The 23,246-nt window shown below is 40.3% G+C and overlaps 1 protein-coding gene across 1 annotated transcript; it reads right to left on the minus strand.

Annotated features, from left to right (window-relative positions):
• Window positions 1–1,386: 1,386 nt before the first annotated feature.
• CLUL1 (clusterin like 1) lies at window positions 1,387–22,827 on the minus strand. The gene is made up of 5 exons (XM_049901300.1): window positions 22,716–22,827; window positions 20,279–20,424; window positions 16,419–16,586; window positions 6,502–6,934; window positions 1,387–1,529 (listed from the first exon to the last, which is right to left on the minus strand). The coding sequence occupies exons 1-5, from the start codon at window positions 22,819–22,821 to the stop codon at window positions 1,387–1,389; spliced, it is 996 nt and encodes a 331-aa protein (XP_049757257.1). The 5' UTR covers window positions 22,822–22,827.
• Window positions 22,828–23,246: the final 419 nt, after the last annotated feature.

Below are 23,246 nucleotides of genomic sequence, written 5' to 3' on the forward strand. Positions count from 1 at the left end.
TAGGGTATCTCATTTGTTGCCTTACAGTTGTTCATAATATTCTGTCATAATTCTCTTTATTTCTATATATAAGTTGTAATGTCTTTTATTTTTATTTTTTATTTCGGTTATTTGCATCTTTTCTTTGTCAGTCAAGCTAAAGGTTTGTCAATTTTATTGATACTTTCAAAAAACCAACTTTTGGTTTTATTGATTCTCCTTATTGTTTTTCTATTTTGGATTTTATTTATTTATGCTCTGATCTTTGTTATTTCCTTTCTTCTGTTAGGTTTAGGGTTAGTTTTCTCTTCTTTTTCCAGTTTCTGGAGTTGTCTAGTTAGGCTGTAGATTTGAGGTCTTCTTTTCTCATGTAGGCATTTATTGCTATAAGTTTCCTTCTGAGTACTGCCTTCACTGTATCCTCTAGGTTTTGCTATGGTGTGCTTTCATTTTCATTTGACTTTGGGAAATTTGTTAACTTCTGTTTTGATTTCTTCCTTGACTCATTGATAGTTTAATAGTGTGTTGTTTAATTTCTGTATGTTTGTATATTTTCCAGGTTTTTTTTTTTTTCCATTATTGATTTCTAGCTTGTTCCACTGTGGCCAGGGAAAATACTTTGTATAATTTTAATCTTTTTCTAAATTTTTGACGACTAGCTTTGTGAAATAACATGTGGTAGCTCTGTTTTATTTATGTCCTTTCATCAAGCCTTGAGTGAGGTCAAAAGTAGAAGTATGGGAATCAAAAACTCTTCTTGTCTTTTGTAAGAAAGTTTGTGATGTGACCATGGCAAGGTGGGCAGAGTTACTTTAGTGAGGGGATGGAAAGAGAGCTGAGACAGGGAGGGAGGGAATGGGGGAGAGAGAAGATTTTCTCCACTGATGTAAGAATGGGAAAAGCCACTCTAGGCTAGTCATGGTGGGAAAATGCAGGGTGGGGCTAGTAAGGAGATGCCACTTTCCATATTTAAATACTAATTAGTTAATTCACCAACTCAAATGAATCAATTCCACTTTCAGAAAAAAAATCTTAGTTGGCTCAGAATTAATTTACACAATGGGATGTTATGCTTCATTAGTGGGGTTTTTTTTTTTCTCTCTCTCTTCATAGTGAGAATGAGTTTTTCTAATTTGCTTTTTATCTTTCTCTTTTGTTCATATTAGGTTTTTTTTGGCCTTCAACCATAAAAGAAAGAAAGAAATTCAGAAGAACCCTAAGAGAATTAACTGAAGAAAGTGAAAAGGCGAGTTGCCATACTTTGGAATAATGAAAGCTTTTAAACCTACATGGAGCACCCCAGATGGATAAACGCGCTTGAAGGAAAGCAAATGAATGCACAGTGCTTATATAAGTGAGTTTTTGACCTCTGGCCAGAATGCTATGAAAACTCTAAGAAAATAATATTTAACCTCTCCACAGGTAATCCTGACATTTTTGGCATCTTTTATGAAACTTAAAACATCCCGACAAATTCCAGCCCAGTTGTCCACACAGCCCTCTCTTGGGCACAGGTAACAACTTTGACATCAAGCCTCCAAGGTGGAGATCTGCAGGGAACACAACATTTGCATATTGGTGTCATTAAGGCTTGCACTTTAAAGAAGTGGATACAATATCACTTTTGTGTGTGTTACCTGTGCTTGCAAAAACTTTTTTTCTGGTATTCAAACGTAGGAGTGCATATCAGTGCAACCAGTTGCTCCAACAATTTGACATCTATTAAAAATTGCATATACCTTTTAATCCAGCAATCTCAACACTAGAAATTTACTATTAGTACACACATACTTTGATGCATATAATTTTATTTTCTAGAAGGAACCATGAGAAATTACTAATAGTAATTATTTCTGGAAGAGGGATAGATGGATGGGAAGGGGTGGCTTCCATTTATCTTGTTTCTTTGGGTATTTGAATTATTTTAAACAAAGTATGTCTTATTTTTGTTATTTTTTTATGTCAATAGGGTTAACTAAATAGGAAAGTATGAACCACTTTTTTTCTTTGGACTTCTCTCTATTAAAAAAAACTCTAATTACTTTTTTAAAGCTATAACTGGGAAGTACATTGAAGTTCCAAAGATATTGGAAATGTCTGTTTCTTAAGCTGGGTGGTAGGTATTTATGTTATTACTAGTCTTTCATCTTTCATATATATAAAATGCTATGAACAGTGGGTCAAAGATTTAGGAAAACATCTAAAGCAGATCAGCTTCTGAGAAAGCTTTTTTATTTTCCCCCGGAAGAATGAACAATTCACACAAAAAATGTCGATCCAATAGAATGTTATGCTTTATTAAAAAGTTATTATTAATACATAATGTGATAATTTCCTGTAATATTAAATCCTCAACATTTCAAAAAGAAGCATTTAATTTTTTTAGATAAATTGTAAAGGCAATTGTTTTAAAAATGAAGGCATTTGTTCGATCACATGGTGTATAAGGAAACCCTGCTGGCATAGTGGTTAAGTGGTATGGCTGCTAACCAAAGGGTTGGCAGTTCAAATCCACCAGAAGCTCCTTGGAAACTCTATGGGGCAGCTCTACTCTGTTCTATAGGGTCGCTATGAGTCAGAATCGACACGACGGGACTGGGTTTGGTTTTTGGTTTTGGTTATGGTGTGTAAGGCAACCATCTCCTTTGCTGAATAGAAAGTCATTTTCTCCCAGCTCCCTTCCTGAACTTTCCTCTGAAGAATTAGTGGATCCTTCACTCCACCCTGCAGAACTCCCTTTGAGGAGGTCTACTGTAGAACTTATCCCTGTGTTAAGGAGTGTTTATTTTCTTATCATCCCCATTACACTCTGAGCCCTTGAGGGAAGGGATTCGGCCTTGTTGTTTTAGTCTTGTTATTTTTCTGTACCTTCCTCTGTCATTTCACTTACCATATGGTCATGTACCACTGCCCATCTGTCAATTTGTTGTACTGTAGTGGCTTGCATGTTGCTATGATGATGGAAGCTATGCCACGAGTATTTCAAATACCAGAAGGGTCACCTATGGTGGACAGGTTTCAGCAGAGCCTCCAGACTAAGACAGACTGGGGAGAAAGGCCTGGTGATCTATGTCTCGAAATTAGACACTGAAAACCCTGTGGATCATAGAATATTGCCTGAGATTTTGACTTTCTTACTTTGGATGCACCATCAGGAGAACAACATTATGTTTAGTAAAGTGGAGGGCCAGTGAAGGCAAGGAAAACTCTCAGTGAGATGGGTTGATACAATGGCTGGAACAATGGACTCAAACATATCAATGATTGCGAAGATGGCATAGGACAGACTCAACAACAGCTAACAACAACAGTCATGTCCATTGATCTATTTTCCTTTCTCTGGACTGCCGTCTTAGAAGTTAGGGGCAGTGTCATAATCATTGTTTTATTCCCAGCACCTAGATTAGTACCTGGTCCCTAGATGAGGTATGGCATATTCCAGACCCATGTGATCCCAGCTCCCTAGCCTACCCCAAGGCAGTAATCTATCACCTCACATCATAACAGAGCCTCAGAGCCCTTCTAGGCAGCTACTTCCAGTACCATCGCAGATATAAGTCACCCAATCTCCCCACCTGCCTCTGTTTTCCATTCATGGGAAAACTAAGGTAATAAACACTCTCTAGGCAGGATTATAACCCAGATCTCCTGGCACCTAGAGCTGTATGAAGCTACTACACCACACAGTTTTACTAAACACAATCTCATCTATTCTTTCCAGGGATTTCTGAGGCAATTGAGGGTGATTGCAAGAGCTATTCTATTCTCTTCCAACAGATTCAGGTACTGAGGTCTAGGAAGACCAAAGAAGGAACGAAATTCTTCCATATAGAGACTAAAATGAAACAACATTCAATAAAATAAAAATAATATTTAAGTACCAAGATATTTTCAATTTTTAGTATTTTTCTCCTTTTCATGGTGCGGTGCTTATTATTTTTTATTATTTAGCTTTTGCTATTTTTCTAATTTTGGCTCTTGGGACAGCAATGACAAATAAGTTTGCCAAACATACAGTATGCACTCAGTAAATGTTGACCATTGTATTTGACAAGAAGGATGCATTATTTTCCGATTGCTGCTGTAACAAATTACCACAGATTTAGTGATTTAGTGGCTTAAAACAACGCAAAGTTATCATCTTATAGTTCTGTAGGTCAGAAGCCTGAAATGGGTTTCACTGGTTGAATGGAGTGTTGGCAGGGCTGGTTCCTTCTGGAGGCTTTACAGGAATCTTTTCCAGCTTCTAGAGGCCATCCACTTTCCTTAGCTCAGGGCCCCCTTCCTCCATCTTTGAAGCCAGCAAATTAGGGCAAATCCTTATGCTGCCATCCCTACTGGTTCTTTTCTGCCTTCATTGTCTGCTTTTAACGACCTTGTGAGTACCCTGGTGGAACATCAGTTAAGCGTTCAGCTGCTAACCAAAAAGATCGGCAGTTCAAATCCACTAGCCACTCCTTGGAACCCTATAGGGCAGTTCTACTCTGTCCTGAGTCACTATGAGTCAGAATTGACTCAGCAGCAACAGGTTTGGGCTCACCCAGATAACTCAGAATAATCTTCCTATTTTAAGGTCAACTACTTAGCAACCTTAATTCCTCCTTGGCATGTAACCAACCATAGTCACAGATTCTGAGGATTAGGATGCGGGATGTCTTTGGGGAGCCATTATTCTGTCTCAACAAGAGGCAAAGCTGAAAACATCTACTCATTAGGTAGATTTTCTAGGCAAATAGTCTCGTTTCTCACCAGCCACCTGTTCAGAAAAGTGATGGAAGCCACATGCAAATAACCTACAGCTCCCTGACGTAGGCTTTAGTGTTTGTTATTTTTTAATTTTTGCATTTACAGGGAACTCTGGATATCCAGGTTATCAACTGAGGTGGAAGGGGTGTGGTGGGGTGGGAAGGAGGTACATGAGCCCACTGAGAGTAGGAGCTAGCCCTGAGGTGTGGGAATGAGGGGGAACCTGAGGCAGACTGGGGTGGGGTAGGAGAGAGCTTCAGTGGTTGAGAAATTACTTAGATTTCAATGTGTATAAATCATTCCCAATACTGTGCACAATTGAATATACCCCATATGTAGGATTGCTATACAACGTGAGAAATGATAAGGAGGGGGGCACCATTTTGTTCTAATGAACACATTCTGAATATTATTACAAGACAATTGATACCTATTTAAAAGGTCAGGCAAAAATTATTCTATATTACCTTAACATTGATAATATGTGTCTACTGCCCTGATGCGTTTCTTAAATACATGGTGAATTTGGAACCTCGGAACTGAATACCAGACAAAAGACCTGACTTATAAGAAAGACCCTGCAATAGAACCCAACAGCATTCCAGGAACAACACTTGTTTTCTGTAACAATGGGACGGGAAAGACGCAATGCATTGTTTCCTGGCTGCAGTTTCAGATGCTTGTGAGAGCAGCCCCTCCTCTATAGAGGCCAGTTATGCAATGTCATGGTCATTTTGCAAATTTAATTCAGAAGTTGCCAGTGAAGCTGATATAATTGGAAAACAGTTAGAAGGGGTCCATTTTACTTTTCAGCTCAGAGGGGAACAGCCTTTTAATCAGGCTGCTAGTCAATAAGAGAGAAGCCCAAGGAAATGCAGGTCCATAGCTGGCCCACACAACAGCTCTCACTTCTGAAACCCTGTGTCCTAGCCACTCCATAGAAGCCTGAAGAAAGTAACTTCTTACATGCTTCTGCCTTAAAACATAAAGCAGCACTGTTTTTCTAACATGGAATATTGTAAGGCACGATCGGTATTGGTAGAAGGCAATTCTTATGCCCTTCCTATTTCTGTAATTTGGGGTTTGTCTATGAGCATCTTCTACGATTTGGGGCATAAATTTTCATGACTTAAGGAATTACAGTGTTGATTCAGAGGAGGTGGTGAAGGACACTAAACTTGACCTGGTTATATGTAAGACTGGACTTATATGTAAGCCTTGGCTGCTCACATAAAGGTAGGAGGTTTGAGTTCACACAGAAGCACCTTGGAAGAAAGGTCTGGCAACCTACTTATGATAATCTGCTGTTGAAACACCTATGGGCTCAGTTCTACTCTGACACACATGGGGTTGCCATGAGTCAGACTCAACTCCACAGCAACTGAACACATAAGACAAGGCTTCTTCATAACCTGGGAGGTGAAGGTCCTAAACCGATTTTAAAGGAATTCCATTGTGTTCTAGCAGAATACAGCTGAGCTCCTACACGTCAGCTTAAACAAAGGAGGCAATTGCTGTTTTCATTTTCTTTTTTCAGCTTTGAAAATTTGCTCTTAGAAGAGAAAACAAGACTACAGAGCTCCCAACAATGATGGAAGAGGCGCAGTGTTTGGCAGACTTAAAGCTTCTTTGAAGAGGCTCTGAAACCTTAATTAACCTTAAATTGTCAGTCTAAGAAATAAGGTACGATAACTCAGAAACATCTACCGTTTTCTAAGCTAAACAAAACTTGAGTTTAGTATAGACTTCTAAGTCAAAATCATCTCTTAATATTGCCTTGGTTTTGTTTTGGTAAGTCCTCCATCACATTCAGAGCCCCAGCAATGGTTTCATGGACAGTTTCATAAACTGAGAGACTGAAATTACGAAACAGCTGAAAGAAGTTGGGAATGTACCAACTCTGCAAAAGATCTGCTTTCTTCATTGGTCTTTTGGATAAAGCTGGAAAAAATTCAGGCTCAACTAAGTCTGTATCTGATGTGAAATATGATTGAAAAGCCTGGTCAAATTCTTGCTGCATCTGTGTGAAGACGTTACAACTTCTGCTAAATAGAGATCCCACGTCCACAGTCAACTGGCTGAACACATCCTCTATTTGGGCCACTTCTACTTCTTCCTCAACGAGGTTTTTACTGATGGGGAGATCGCTTTTGTTATCCTCATGGAAAGGAAAGAAAAACTGATATACTGCCGTGAAAAAATGCTCAATCTGCAGAAATGGAAGAAGTTAATTTTCTCTCTGGGCCATTTTTTAATCACAAATTTTAAAGCCAATTTACAGTAGTCATTCTAAATTAAGAACAATTCTGGGCCAGTGAAGAAAAAGTGATTAATTTAAAATCACTTACCAATACACTTATACCTGGCTTTGATTTTGACTATGGAAATAGGATCTGAGATTTCTCCTTGTTTACATTTGCACACTGATGGCCTAAAAAGGCCAGTTTTTCAGGATTATTGATGAGCCAGAGCCTAACATGTTGGTGGCAGTTGGCATGCCTTGGCCTACAGGACACTGTGGAGGGTACCCCAAAACTGTGATGAAGACTCTTGTTTTTCACCTCTGTCAGTTCTTTTTCCTTTAGTAGAATGTCATTAGCATCTTCATACTCTCTTTTTTCTCTTCATAAATTAGTCTCAGAAAAGGGAAAGATGGATACATTTACACTGATCTATAGCTTTAACAGGTTACCCATTTTAGGAATGGTACATGTTAACAGTGATCACAGCCCTCCTCAGCTGCAGTCAAAAGAATGAAGCTCTGACTGGCAGTTACACCATGCTCTAACTCAGCTATGTCCCCCTGAGTCTAGGCAGAACAGTTGCCTGCAAGCATCAGTGATGTGGCTATGCTGAGTGTTCTACAACATCCAACTGTAGAGCATCAGTGCCACAGCATCCCAGTGCAGGTCAGAGAATTCTTCAGGAATTCCTAGAGGTCTGTGCTGTTCTCAAAAAAACGATCTGGGGAGATGGAACCAAGATGGCGGAATAGACAGGCACTCCCAGCACCCCTCTTTACAGCAAAGACCTGAAAAAAGAAGTGAAATGAGTATATTTATGACAAGCTTGGAGCGCTCAACATGAAAGGCAAGCTTAGAAAATGAACTGAGGGGTGGGGGAGGAAGAGACAGTTCAGGAGTGGAGAGGAGTTACCAGACCTGAATCACTGAGATCCCTCAGACACCATTCCCGGGAATGGCAGCAGCAGGCTGGTACTAGTGTTTCACTGCAGTTTCCTCAGGGAGAAGCAGCCAGCCAAACAGACTATTCACACCTCTGGAACCAGAGAAGAATGGCACTCTCATCAAAAGCTAAGTACTTGCGTATATTTTACCATGCCCCCATGCTCCCAAGCCAGCTTTAGCAGCTGAGTTCCCTGGGCCTGAGATAGGCCTGTTGAGCACCTAGAGCCATCCTCCTGGCCTTGGAGAAGGAATAAATTTGCAACTGGGGGGAAAGATAATTTGCCAGCTCCACTAACCAGGGGAGCTCAGGACAGAAGCAGTTCCTGTCCAGGAATAAAGGGTCCGTTGGCCTTCGAGTAACTTTCCCCTATACATGTATCTGTGTAGGCCTATTTACTGAAAATAGGCCCTTGTTGGCAGACTACAACCATTTCAGCTGTGTGGCAGAAAGGTAGGTGTTTCATGTTTGACATTGCTTTACCTATTAAACAGGGTCCTCACCTACCCATATCAGGGGCCTAAGGACTGGGAGCTCCACTCAGGTCACCCAGCCACCCGTGATAGGAGTCCAAGAATAACTGGTACCTTCCAGTCCTTACAACAAAAAACACTGGGTGCCCATGGTCCGTTTGCAGAACCCACCCACCTGTATGCTCTAAGGAACAGGGACGTGCTTTCCTCAGAGACATCTGGGAGACAATTCTCAGCCCCTTGCCTTGTTCAGAGTGTGACCGCCCCCCACAACCAGATACTGGAACCTACACCAATCACCTCTGCCCCTCTAAAACTGTAGGACAGAGCCTGTACCACACACTCACTGATCAGCTACCTGAGCACCTGAGCTGAATTCATACAAGAAAGGTGAATGGACTCCTAGACTGATATACCTGATAACAACTCTAGCCATCTGGGGACACAACGTCAGAGGTCCAAACATGAAAAAATCAAGCTAGCTCATTCAAGCAATCCATTTGGGCATATTAAAACAAAACAAAGCAAGAAGCTATGACACAGTAAGCAAACATAAAATAAACTAATACGATAATTATAGATGGCTCACAGTTAAGAGTCAATATCAAGTCACAAAAAGAAGCAGACCCTGATCACCTCAACAAGCTCTCAAAACAAAGAATCAAGGGATCTTCTGGATGAAATTGCCTTCCTGGAATTACCAGAGACAGAATACAAAAGATTAATATACAGAACCCTTCAGGACATCAGGAAGGAAATGAGGCAATAGGCAGAACAAGCCAAGGAACACACAGAAAGAACAATTGAAGAAATTAAAAAGATTATTCAGGAACACAATGAAAAATTTAATAAGCTGGAAAAATCCATAGACAGACAGCAATCAGAAATTCAGAAGATTAACAATAAAATTACAGAATTAGACAACTCAATAGAAAGTCAGAGAAGTAGATTTGAGCAAATGGAAAGCAGGATTTCTGAACTTGAAGATAAAGCACTTAGCACTAATATATTTGAAGAAAAATCAGATAAAACAACAAAAAAAAAATGAAGAAATGTTAAGAATCATGTTGGACTCTATCACGAGAAATAACCTACAAGTGATTGGAGTACCAGAACAGGGAGGGATAACAGAAAATACATAGAGAATTTTTGATGATTTGTTGGCAGAAAACTTCCCTGATACCATGAAAGATGAGAAGATATCTATCCAAGATGTGCATCGAACTCCACATAAGGTAGATGTTATAAGAAAGTCACCAAGACATATTATAATCAAACTTGCCAAAACCAAAGATAAAGAGAATTTTAAGAGCAGCTAGGGATAAACGAAAAGTCACCTACAAAGGAGATACAATAAGAATAAGCTTGAACTACTCGGCAGAAACCATGCAGGAAAGAAGGCAATAAGATGACTTATATAAAAAATTGAAGGAAAAAAATTGCCAGTCAAGAATCATGTATCCAGCAAAACTGTCTCTCAAATATGAAGGTGAAATTAGGACATTTCCAGATAAATAGAAGTTTAGGGAATTCGTAAAAACAAACCCAAAACACAAGAAATGCTAAAGGGAGTTCTTTGGTTAGGAAATCAGTAATATTAGGTATCAACCCAAGACCAGAACACAGGGCAGAGCAATCAGAAGTCAACCCAGACAGGGGAGTCAAAAAAAAAAAAAATCAAGATTTAAAAAACGCTCAAAACAGGGTTAGCAGCAATGTTATTATGTAAAAGAAGACAATATTAAAACAATAAAGAGGGACTAAGAAATGTAGTCATAGATCTTCCATATGGAGAAGAAGATAAGGCAATACAAAGAAATAAAAGTTAGGTTTCAATTTAGAAAAACAGGGGTAAATAATAAGGTAACCACAAAGGAGACAAACTATCCTATGCATCAAAATAAAATACAAGAAAAAAAATAGAGACTCAGCAGAAAAAAAATCAACAGCAACGAATATGAGGAAAGGACAGTATATAAAGATAATCTACTCAGCACATAAAATTAAGTGGGAAGAAACTGTCAACAACACACAAAAAAAGACATCAAAATGATAGCACTAAATTCATACCTATCCATAATTACGGTGAATGTAAATGGACTGAATGCACCAATAAAGAGACAGAGAGTGGCAGAATGGATTAAAAAACACGATTGGTCTATATGCTGCCTACAAGAGACACACCTCAGACTTAGAGACACAAACAAACTAAAACTCAAAGGATGGGAAAAAATAAATCAACCAAGCAACAATCATAAAAGAGCAGGCGTGGCAATATCAATTTCTGACAAAATAGACTTTAAAGTTAAATCCATCAAAAAGGATAAGGAAGGGCACTATATAATGATTAAAGGGACAATATACCAAGAAGATATAATGATATTGAATATTTATGCATCCAATAACAGGGCTGCAAGATACATAAAACAAACTCAAACAGCACTGAAAAGTGAGATAGACAGCTCCACAATAATAGTAGGAGACTTCAACACACCACTTTCAGTGAAGGACAGGGCATCCAGAAAGAAGTTCAATAAAGACACGGAAGATCTAAACACCACAATCAACCAAATTAACCTCATAGACATATACAGAACACTCCACCCAACACCAACCAACTATACTTTCTTTTCTAGTGCACATGGAACATTCTCTACAACAGACTACATATAAGGTCATAAAGCAAGCCGTAGCAGAATCCAAAACATTGAAATATTACAAACTATCTTCTTTGACCATAAGGCCATAAAAGTGGAAATCAATAACAGAAAAAGCAGGGAAAAGAAATCAAACACTTGGAAACTGAACAATACCCTGCTCAAAAAAGACCGGATTATAGAAGACATTAAGGATGGAATAAAGAAATTCAGAGAATCCAATGAGAATGAAAACACTTCCTATCAGAACCTTTGGGACACAGTGAAAGCAGTGCTCAGAGGTCAATTTATATCAATAAATGCACACATCCAAAAACAAGAATGGGCCAAAATCAAAGAATTATCCCTACAACTTTAACAAATAAAAAGAGAGCAACAAAAGAAACCCTCAGGCACCAGAAGAAAAGAAATAATAAAAATTAGAGCAGAACTAAATGAAATAGAAAACACAAAAACAATGAAGGAATTAATAAGACCAAAAGCTGGTTCTTTGAAAAAAATCAACAAAATTCATAAGTCATTGGCCAAACTGACAAAGAAAAACAGGAGAGGAAGCAAATAACCCGAACAAGAAATGAGCGATATTACAACAGACCCAACTGAATTTAAAAGAATCAGATTACTATCAAAAATTGTACTCTAACAAATTTGAAAACCTAGAAGAAATGGATAATTCCTAGAAACACACCACCTACCTAAACTAACAGAAACAGAGGTAGAACAACTAAATAAACCCATAACAAAAGAAGACATTGAAAAGGTGATCAAAAAACTCCCAACAAAAAAAAAACCTTGGCCCAGAGGGCTTCACTCCAGAGTTCTACCAAACTTTCAGAGAAGAGTTAACACCACTACTACTAAAGGTATTTCAGAGCATAGAGAAGGACAGAATGCTCCCAAACTCATTCTATGAAGCCACCATATCCCTGATACCAAAACCAGGTAAAGACACCACAAAAAAAGAAAATTCCCTCATGAATTTAGATGCAAAAGTCCTCAACAAAATTCTAGCCAGTAGAATTCAACAACATATCAAAAAAATTATTCACTTTGACCAAGTGGGATTCATACCAGGTATGCATGGATGGTTCAGCATTAGAAAAACAATTAATGTAATCCATCATATAAATAAAACAAAAGGCAAGAATCACATGATTTTATCAATTGATGCAGAAAAGGCATTTGACAAAGTTCAACACCCATTCATGATAAAAACTCTCAGTAAAAGAAGAATAGAAGGAAAATTCCTCAACATAATAGAGGGCATTTATACAAAGCTGATAGCCAACATCGTCCTAAATGGAGAGAGCCTGAAAGCATTCCCCCTGAGATCAGGAACCAGACAAGGATGCCCTTTATCACCGCTCTTATTCAACATTGTGCTGGAGGTCCTAGCCAGAGCAGTTAGGCTAGATAAAGAAATAAAGGGCATCCAGATTGGCAAGGAAGGAGTAAAAGTATCTCTATTCACAGCTGACAAGATCTTATACACAGAAAGCCCTAAGGAATCCTCCAGAAAACTACTGAAACTAATAGAAGAGTTCAGCAGAGTATCGGGATGTAAGATAAACATGCAAAAATCAGTTGGATTCCTCTACACCAACAAAAAGAACATCAAGGAGGAAACCACCAAATCAATACCATTTACGGTAGCCCCCAAAAAGATAAAATAACTTAGGAATAAATCTTACCAGAGATGTAAAAGACTTATACAAAGAAAGCTACAAAACACTTCTGCAAGAAACCAAAAGAGACTTACCTAAGTGGAAAAACATACCTTGCTCATGGTTAGGAAGATTTAACATTATAAAAATGTCTATTCTACCAAAAGCTATCTATAGATTTAATGCAATTCTGATCCAAATTCCAAAGACATTTTTTAATGAGATGGAGAAACACATCACCAACTTCAGACGGAAGGGCAAGAAGCCCCAGATGAGTAAAGCATTACTGAAAAAGAAGAACAAGGTGGGAGGCCTTACTCTACCTGATTTTAGAACCTATTATACTGCCACAGTAGTCAAAACAGCCTGGTAGTTGTAGAACAACAGATACATAGACCAAAGGAACAGAATTCAGAATCCAGACATAAATCCATCCACATATGAGCAGTTGATACTTGAAAAAGGCCCCGAAACAGTTAAATGGGGAAAAGAGAGTCTTTTTAACAAATGGTGCTGGCATAATTGGATATCCATCTGCAAAAAAATGAAACAAGACCCATACCTCACTCCATGCACAAATATGAGCTCAAAATGGATCAAAGACCTAAATATAAAATCTAAAACGATAAAGATCATGGAAGAAAAAATAGGGACAACATTAGCAGCCCCAATACATGGCATAAGCAATATACAAAACATTACTAACAATGCAGAAGAAAAACTAGATAACCGGGAGCTCCTAAAAATCAAACACCTATGCTCATACAAAGACTTCACCAAAAGAGGAAAAAGTTTTTAGCTCTGACATTTCCAATCAGCCCTGATCTCTAAAATCTACATGATACTGCAAAAACTCAACTATAAAAAGACAAATAACCCAATTTAAAAATAGGTGAAAGATATAAACAGACACTTCACTGAAGAAGACATTCAGGTAGCTAACAGATAGATGAGGAAATGCTCACAATCATTAGCCATTAGAGAAATGCAAATCAAAACTACAATGAGATTCCATCTCACTCCAACAAGGCTGGCATTAACCCAAAAAACACAAAATAATAAATGTTGGAGAGGCTGTGGAGAGACAGGAACACTGCTGGTGGGAATGTAAAATGGTACAACCACTTTGGAAATCAATTTGGCACTTCCTTAAAAATCTAGAAATAGAACTACCATACGACCCAGCAATCCCACTCCTTGGAATATATCCTAGAGAAATAAGAGCCTTTATACAAACAGATATATGAACACCCTTGTTCATTGCAGCAGTGTTTACAATAGCAAAAAGATGGAAGCAACCAAGGTTCCCATCGACAGATGAATGGATAAATAAATTACAGTATATTCACAGAATGGAATACTACGCATCAATAAAGAATCATGATGAATCTGTGAAACATTTCATAATATGGAGGAATCTGGAAGGCATTATGCTGAGTGAAATCGGTCACTTGCAAAAGGACAAATATTGTATAAGACCACTATTATAAGAACTTGAGAAATAGTTTAAACAGAGAAGAAAATATTCTTTGATGGTTACAAGAGGGGGGAGGGAGGGAGGGTGGGAAAGGAGTTAGATAGTAAATAAGAACTACTTTAGTTGAAGGGAAAGACAACACACAATACAGGCGAGGTCAGCACAACTGGACTAAATCAAAAGCAAAGAAGTTTCCAAAATAAACTGAATGCTTCGAAGGCCAGCATAGCAGGGGCGGGGGTTTGGGGACCATGGTTTCAGGGGACATCTAAGTCAATTGGCATAATAAAATTTATTAAGAAAACATTCTACATCCCACTTCGGAGAGTGGCTTCTGGGGTCTTAAATGCTAGCAAGTGGCCATCTAAGATGCATCAATTGGTCACGACCCACCTGGACCAAAGAAGAATGAAGAACACCAAGGACACAAGGTAATTACAAGCCCAGGAGACAGAAAGGGCCACATAAACTAGAGACTACATAAGCCTGAGACCAGAAGAACTAGATGGTGCCCAGCCACAACCGATGACTGCCCTGAAAGGGGAACACAACAGAGAACCCCTGAGGGAGCAGGAGAACAGTGGGATGCAGACCCCAAATTCTCATAAAAAGACCAGACTTAATGGTCTGACTGAGACCAAAAGGACCCCAGTGGTCATGGCCCCCAGACCTTCTGTTGGCCCAGGACAGGAACCATTCCCAAAGCCAACTCTTCAGACTGAGATTGTACTGGGTGGTGGGTTGGAGAGGGATGCTGGTGAGGAGTGGGCTTTTTGGATCAGGTGGGCACTTGAGACTATGTTGGCATCTCTTGCCTGGAGGGGAGATGAGAGGGTAGAAGGGGTTAGAAGCTGGCAGAATGGACACGAAAAGAGGGAGTGGAGGGAGGGAGCGGGCTGTATCATTCTGGGGAGAGCAACTGGGAGCATGTAGCAAGGTGTATATAAGTTTTTGAGTGAGAGACTGACCTGATCTGTAAACGTACACTTAAAGCACACACACACACAAAAAAAGATCTGGGAGAATTGAGTACCTCTCCCTCTGCCACCTTCTGTTTACTTGCCCTTGTCCGCAAAAACAAAACTTTAAAATCCTAAGGAATGTTCATAAAATCAGTCACACAATTTGGCACAGCTAGGAATGGCCCCCAAATCTCCTGACTTCCAGCCAGTGGTATTCCACCATATCCTGGTGTATTAGAGAGTGAGAAAGGGCTATAAAAATAGAGCAGATGTAATTATCAGTGGAAGCAAATTAACTTGGCATATTAATTATCCTGTGGGTCGCTTCCTTTGTAATTGGACTTGGCTTTGTAAGCCAGGAGCATACTCTAATCAGTGCATGCTCTGACATGGAGAGTGAAATTTCACTCAGTTGCATATTCAGCTCACTTCTTGAAGGGGAAGGGAAATCCAGGCCAATAGCATAGGAGTCGTTTATGGAGCAGAGCTCAGCCTGTGCAGGTCACCACCCTTTGTGATTCCTTATTCAGCTAGCTAGAAGGGGGCAAAAAAGAAGCCAGGCTAGTCCTATATTACATAGATGCATAGGGTTCAAGGTGATGTGTGTACGTACACATGTACGGCATATAAGATGTCAAATGCACTGAAGGAGAGATAAAGGAGGCAGAGAACGCCTTCAAATGTTTGCGCTCCAGGGAAAAATATTAAAGCAGGTTGAAATCAGAGACTATAGTACTATTATTCAGCCCTCGTGGCATACTGATTAAGAGCTCCACTGCTGACCAAAAAGTAGGCAGTTCAAATTCACCAGCCACTCCTTGAAAACCCTATAGGGTAGTTCTACTTTGTCCTGTAGGGTTGCTAGGAGTCGGAATCGACCCAACAGTACCTAACAACAACAGAATGCAATTTAAGAAACATTTATTGAACACTTTTATTGCTCAAAGACAAATAAAATGTGGTCCCTGCTCTCAGAGCTTACAATCTTGTGGGAGTGTGTTTACAAATAACAAATGTAAGGCAAAAAACTCAGGGTATTTCTCAGAAAAATACATGGAGTGTCATTAAAAGGAAGGATAAACACTGAATGGGTGTTCTAACTTGCACATTGTGTATACAAAGGTAATAGTATGAATATTAAATTCTAGATTGCAAAAGGCCAATATCAAACCAGGCATCTTTATTCCAAATATTAATATAAACGAACAACAAATACATAAACTGAGTGAGGTTCCTTAAGAACTCAGAAATTTGGAGCTCTATTTCTCTCTTACTGTATTTTTTGCCGAGGACCAAATAGGTGGGCAGGTTGTATAATATCTCATGCAGTTACTTCCCAGGCAAGACTTGCACTCATCCCATGAATCTGTCAAAGACAGCTGGCATAGCCTGTCTTCCTCTTCCAGATGTCCTTGAACTTCATTCATGAGTTTCAGGGCCTCCTAATTACGAAGCAGAAACAAACATTCTGTTTCTATTTCATGATTCTATGGGTCTCTTAGTTGATTTCCCTTTTTAAAATTGTGCAGATTCTAAAGGTTTTCTTCAATCTTTCTCCTTCAGTAGCTGACAGATCTACTCTAACGCTCTCTGTGTGACTAGCTGCACTGACGGATGTGCAAATCTTATTCATGTGCTCATTTTTTCATTCCACAAGAGTTCACTGCGCGCTTGCTATGTGACAGGCATTGCTCTAGATGTGGGTGAATCCTCAGTGAAGACGTGGTCCCTGCTCTGGGGGAACGCCTGCCATTTGTTTAATTGTCTGCTTTCACATCCACTCTAGCAGGAGGGCCCTGGTGGCATAGTAGTTAAGTGCTAGGCTCTAACCAAGAGGTTGACAGTTTGAATTTGCCCTGTGCTCCTTGGAAACTCTATTGGGCAGATCTGCTCTGTCCTATAGGGTCTCTAGGAGTTGGAATTGACTCGACGGCAGTGGGTTTGGTTTTGGGTGGTTCCAGCACCCTGAGTTACATTCTAACCGCAAAGACGCTTTGTTCTTAGCATCTTTATTTTTCTTGTCTGTATTCCGAGCTCGCCCCCTTGTGGTGCCGTGTTTGTTTTGCCAACCGCTGCCCTGGGTGGTCAGGAGCCCAGCACAAGCAAACCCCTTCCTCTGAAAACCACAGCCTGCCCTCTCCTCCGCCCTACCAGGCCCCATCGGGGGCAGAACAGACTCCTTTTTCTGCCTCTGCCTAGACACCCAGCTTCCCTGCTAGTCCAGAGGCAGGCTCTCTCCCTACCTGAGGGTAGTTAAGGGGAAACCATTTGCTGTCCAGTCGATTCCAACCAATGGTGACCCCATGTGTGTCAGAGTAGAACTGTGCTGCATAGGGTTTTCCATGGCTGATTTTTTTGGAAGTAGATCGCCAGGCCTTCCTTCAGAGTAGCCTCAGGGTGGACTTCAATGTCCAACCTTTGGGTTAGTTAGCATCCAAATGTGTTAATCTTTTTGCACTGAAAGAATCTCCAGTTGCCCCGAATAAGGAGCGTAATGGACCCACCCATAAGAAGATAGCCTCAGGGCTAAATCCGAGTCCCTTATAAGAAAATCGCATTAGGAAGAAAAATCTCTGTACTTAAAACCAATTTATTGTGCATTTTCATCTAACAAAAAAGAAAGAAAAATCACCCTTTCCAGGCATATTAAGCCCCAAGAATCGCCCCACACTGACAATCCTCCGCTTCTCCTCCCTCCGCTCAGATTTTTCAGTTGACCTCATTGCACAGGGTCCTGGTGCTAAGCCAGGTGGCATTCGCTGTGGCCTGCGTGAGAAAGTTGGCAAGGCATCAGCCTGCCCCATGTACACTTTGACCCAGACAGGATTTTCTTGTCTTTTTGGGCTTTGTAGAGCAATTTTGGAATCCTACATCTTTTCCAGAAAGATTGTTTCGCCAATACCATCCAGATTTTCTCAGTCAAACTGTAAATACTCTGCTCATTGTCACCATAACCAGAAATCTCAACGTTTCCAACTCCAAATTACACTCACAATGTACGGTTGGGCTAATGATTTAACATCTCTAAGCCTCAGTCTTAAGCAAATAGGAATAGCAAGAGAATCTACCCCTTCAGTTTTTGTGTGAAGTGAGGTAAGCAAGCAGGCACCTAGCACTTCATTGTTCTCTCTCAGACTTCCTTTCACTCCTCCCCAGGAGCAAGACAGAAACCACTTATGTAGGTCCCAAGTTTTGGTCCTGAAATGTTGCTATGGATGAAGTAGGTCTCTGGTTTAGGAATGTCCTAATTAGTCGTTCGACTTCTCTCTAAATATCCCAGCTTTGACAGATCTCATGCTTAGAGCTCTGTCCCTATAGTTGGAAGCTTATCAAAAGACCAAATGAAACTCTTCAAGCTGCTCTAGGGTTTCCACTTCATGAAGAGTAAGTTTCAGAGGCTCTCACTAAATATTAAACGGAAGGAGGTGATGACACAGGGTCACCTGAAGACGGCTTGCTCAGTGTTGGAAGACTGGGGGCACCAGCACCACATTTGCCAGTTTATCATTTATCTAAACTGTCCTTTATTCTAGGCTTAAAGTAACTTTAGGGAAGGCGAAAAGGAGAAGGGCTTGCAACTGCTGGTCAGGCAACCTCCTTTCCTCACCAGGAGCCCTGCCTGACCTCAGGGTGGTAGGTGTGACAGTGGCAGCAACCTCAGCCAGTCTGCTTGCTGACACGCCAGCATGCAGCTTGGGTCAGCCTGTCAGACAGTCCCACCCCAACGCTTCATGGATTCCCAAAGACCACGATGCTCTGAAGGGAGGAGAATTCAAGCAGCTTTTTAGAGCACAGTAACCCTCAACTGGGGTGCACACCCTGGGGCATAAAAAAAATTTTTTTTTTTTGAAGGGAGTATTAGAGCTTCTCCTCGTGTTTTTTTTAAATTAAAAAATAGATGAGGCTACTGTATTACTTAAAATACTGGTGCTCTCTTGAGGTGTTTATGCCAGACAGTTGCATGTGGCCAACTGTCCACATGAACCCTGGGGAAGAGCAGGCCCTCCACATCCCAGAAGCACTGGCGGTCTTTGTTCCCTTGCAGTGATTGCAGTCAACTGCAGGCTAAGGGGACTCAGGTGGATTCGATGAAATTTAGTATCCGGTTTTCACTAAACTGTTATTGTCATTAGCTGCCATCAAGTCGGCCCCTGACTCATGGCAACCCCATCTGTGTCAGAATAGAACTGTGCTCCACAAGGTTTTCAGTGGCTGATTTTTTGGAAGTAGATTGTTAGGCTTTTCTTTCTACTCCATCTTAGTCTGGAAGCTCCGCTGAAACCTGTTCATCATCAGAGCAACACGCAAGCCTCCGCTGACAGACAGGTGGTGGCTACGCATGAGGCACATTGGCCGGGAATCAAACCTGGGTCTTCTGCATGGGAGATAAGGATTCTACCACTGAATCGCCACAGCCCTCTTTTACCACGCTAACCATCACAAAATAGACAGGAGGCTTAAAAAGTTCTTGCAAAAACCCTGTCAGATTTAAAAAATACAAATAATTTAAGTTCAAATGGACAGAAAGCAAACAGCAGCTGACACATCTTCCTGATGAGCTCTTTACTGGCCACAGGACAAAGTAAAAACATGATGATCTAATCAGATCTGGCAAAAGTTGGCTAAAAATTTCAAAATATCTAGAAGATTATTTGAAATAGGAATTTATAGCTATCCTAATGATAATGATAGCAATTCATATAATAATCGATAAATAAATTAATATGCATATATTTAGGAGTGATTGCTAATGATTTTTTTAGTAATAGGGATGTGAGATCAAAAAACTTTGGAGATCACTGAGCTAGCCACATCTTCCCCAAACACTTTTGCCTCAATATCTTAACTCAGAGGAGACTAAGTATAATGAAGCATTTTGAGAAAGCAGCACTCCCCAGAGATGAACCCCCAATTTCCTGGATTTTGGGTCCAGTCCAGACCCTACGGAACCTGGTTCTACAAGGAATATATTCTTTGAGGACATTTGAAATTTTCTTCAAACTTTTCCTCCAATAAAGGTTGCTGTCCAGAAAAATTATTATCTGGGAAAATAAGTAATTCATCGATTGCGCTAACAAGTGCAATATTTGGCCCACATATGTTTAGGAAGAGATAAAATATGCAATAGCGGTACCTGTTTTTCTGCTCTGCATTTCTTCAGAGTTTCCGTTAGCTTCGTATATTCTTCCTCTCTTCTTTCCATCATGATTTTCATCTGCTTCATACCAATCAAAGCCTTCACCTCTTCATCTACCTCCATCTCCCCGGACTCAGAAAAACCTAAAATACATGTTGCAGTTTTGTCTTTGATAGCTGATCAGATTACAAAGCAAAGAGTTCACCAATTTTTCATGTCCCCTAAATAGAGGCTTAATTGTTCTTTTATGGCATCAAACTCTGATAATGAATTGCCTGTTAACTGCCACATGGGTCCAGCTGTCATATGGATGGGGCCTTCTGTTTCTCAGTTCTGAGCCCCGGAACAAGGCAGAGTTAATTCAACCTCATTCTTGTCATTTTCCTTAGGGCCTGTTTTAATTTATCTATTTTTTTTTTCTTTCACTTAAGACTCAAAATGTGTTTATATTAGAGATAATTTAGAATTTCCTTCAGAAACATTTATATTATATGCTCAATTGGGGACCCTAAACGGTGAAAAATTACCCTTGCTTTTAGCTTCAGTTACCTTCCAAGGAGGCATTAAACTCAAAAAGTATCCTCAGACAACGCAGGATTCCTTAATAACCTGTCAGACATCTCATATGCACCTCTCCTAAGCCTTTAAACCAGTTACTACGGAGTAGGCCCCAACTCATGGCGACCCCATGGGTTTCAGAGTAGAACTGTGCTTCGTAGGGTTTTCAATGGCTGATTTTTTGAAAGTAGGTTGCCAGGCCTTTTTTCCAAGGAGCTTCTGGCTGGACTCAAACCTTCATCCTTTCAGCTGGCAGCTGAAAGCATTAACCGTTCACACCACCCAGGGATTTCAATAAGCATTTGTTGCTGTTGTCGTTAGCTGCTGTCAATTCCAGCTCATGGCAACTCCCTGTATGCAGGCTGTGATCTTTTGGAAGCAGACCGCCAGGCCTTACTTCCACAGTGCCTCTGGGTGGGTTTGAATCACCAGCTTTTCTGTTAGTAGTCCAGTGCTTTGCCATTTGCACCACCCACGGTCTCCAATAAGCATTTAGTGGGAATGAACTCATTGTCGTGCTCTCCTCACAATAGCTGATGTGGCTTTCTAAGGAGCTTATTTTTGCCTCCAAATTTAATTACACATTCCTAACCAGCTCCTGGAAACCCTGGGGGTATAATGGTTAGGAGCTATGGCTGCTTACCAAAAGGTTGGCAGTTCAAATCCACCAGGTGCTCCTTGGAAACCGTATGGTGCAATTCTATTCTGTCATATACGGTCACTATGAGTCGGAATCGACTTGATGGCAATGGGTTTGGTTTATTTATTTATTTGGTTAAATAAATAAATTGGCACAGTGGTTAAGAGCTACAGCTGCTAACCAAAAGGTCAGCAGTTTGAATCCACCAGCTGCTCCTTGGAAATCTTACGGGGCAGTTTCTGCTCTGTGCTGTAGGGTCGCTATGAGTCTGAACCAACTCGATGGCACTTAACAACAATCACCTGCAAAGGAGCCCTGGTGGCACAAACAGTTAAGTGCTCAGCTGTTAACCGAAAGGTTGGAGGTTTGAACCCACCCAGTGGCTCCATGGGAGAAAGACCTGACAATCTGCTTCCATAAAGAATACAACCAAGAAAATCCTATGGGACAGTTCTACTCTGTCACATGGGGTATCTATGAGACGGAATCAACTCGACAGCACCGAACAACAACTATCAGCTACAAGGGGTCACTGGGTTGCGCAAATGGCTAAGCACTTGGCTGCTAACCAAAAGTTTGGCAATTTGAATCCACCTAGAGGTGCCTCAGAAGACAGGCCTGATGATCTACTTCCAAAAGTCTTGAAAGCCCTACACAGCCATTCTACTCTGCACACATGGGGTCTCGTCATGAGCTGGGATCGACTCAATGGCAAACAACAGCCAGCTACATTTTAGCTCATTTATTTTTAAGTGTTTAGTACCCAAAGTATATATGTCATCAAGCAAAGGTCACCAGTTAATGATCACAGAGCAACCAGATTTAATGTAATTATAATCCATTCTTTCACTATTTAAGAATAATTGCACAGATTACTTTAATTGTTTACATTTTCTAAATGTTAGAAAAGTATTTCACTGTTCATTACAATAGTGCTTAGACGAAACCAAACATCTGGATGATACCAAAAAAAAAAAAGCAGTCAAAAAGTTGGCAGGTTTTATCTGCATGATAGCAAACATCTGGATATGTGAAGGTTCTCAGATATTTGATTGGAATTTTCTATTTTTACGCAGATGTTTGGCGTCACGTATACTTGGTTTAAGTGCCTAGAGAACATTTTGCCGTGAAATTCAAGGGCTGTCATGAACACACTTCTCTCTCAACCGTAAATCACTGTAAATGCCAACAGAGCATACAAACAGGACACAGCCCAGATAAAGAAAGCAAACATACTCTTCTGGTTTCCACCGATAGCAGTTTTGTCCTTCCAAGTAGGTGCACAATGACAATCTTTCAACCACAGCAGATACATAATAAACACCCAGAGTGGTGACTTCATGTTCCCGCTGTTTCTGCAAAGGAAAAATAAACCTCATCAAATGCCCTCCCTTATGTTATTTTCTGCCAGCACCAATGGCAAACACATGGAGCTGCAAAGCATTTTTCTTTATGACTTCAGACAACTTATGCTAAAACCCTCGTGGCACAGTTGTTAAGTGTTACGGCTGCTAATCAAAAGGTTGGCAGTTCGAATCCACCAAGCGCTCCTTGGAAACTCTGTGGGACAGTTCTGCTCTGTCCTATAGGGTCACTATGAGTCAGGATCTACTCCACAGCAATGGGTTTGGGTTTTTTTATGCTAATATGCCTAGGGCATTAGGAAGCTTGAAATTTAAGTAAAAAAAAAAAAGTGTCTGTTTAATTTACATTCTTTAGGACAATTAAATAAGATCATCCTCTCAAGTACTATTGCTGTTCCCAAGA

The sequence above is a fragment of the Elephas maximus genome, chromosome 11, assembly GCF_024166365.1.
Source record: "Elephas maximus indicus isolate mEleMax1 chromosome 11, mEleMax1 primary haplotype, whole genome shotgun sequence".
Taxonomy (NCBI): domain Eukaryota; kingdom Metazoa; phylum Chordata; class Mammalia; order Proboscidea; family Elephantidae; genus Elephas; species Elephas maximus.

Excerpts from the sequence above, each read along its gene's own strand:
- CLUL1 (XM_049901300.1), bottom strand. The coding sequence starts at position 22,821 with ATGAAGTCACCACTCTGGGTGTTTATTATGTATCTGCTGTGGTTGAAA. Across the intron at positions 20,425-22,715 it reads TATCGGTGGAAACCAGAAGA|GTTTTTCTGAGTCCGGGGAG; the intron begins GTATGTTTGCTT and ends CATGTATTTTAG. Across the intron at positions 6,935-16,418 it reads GGTCCTCGGCAAAAAATACA|ATTGAGCATTTTTTCACGGC; the intron begins GTAAGAGAGAAA and ends CCATTTCTGCAG.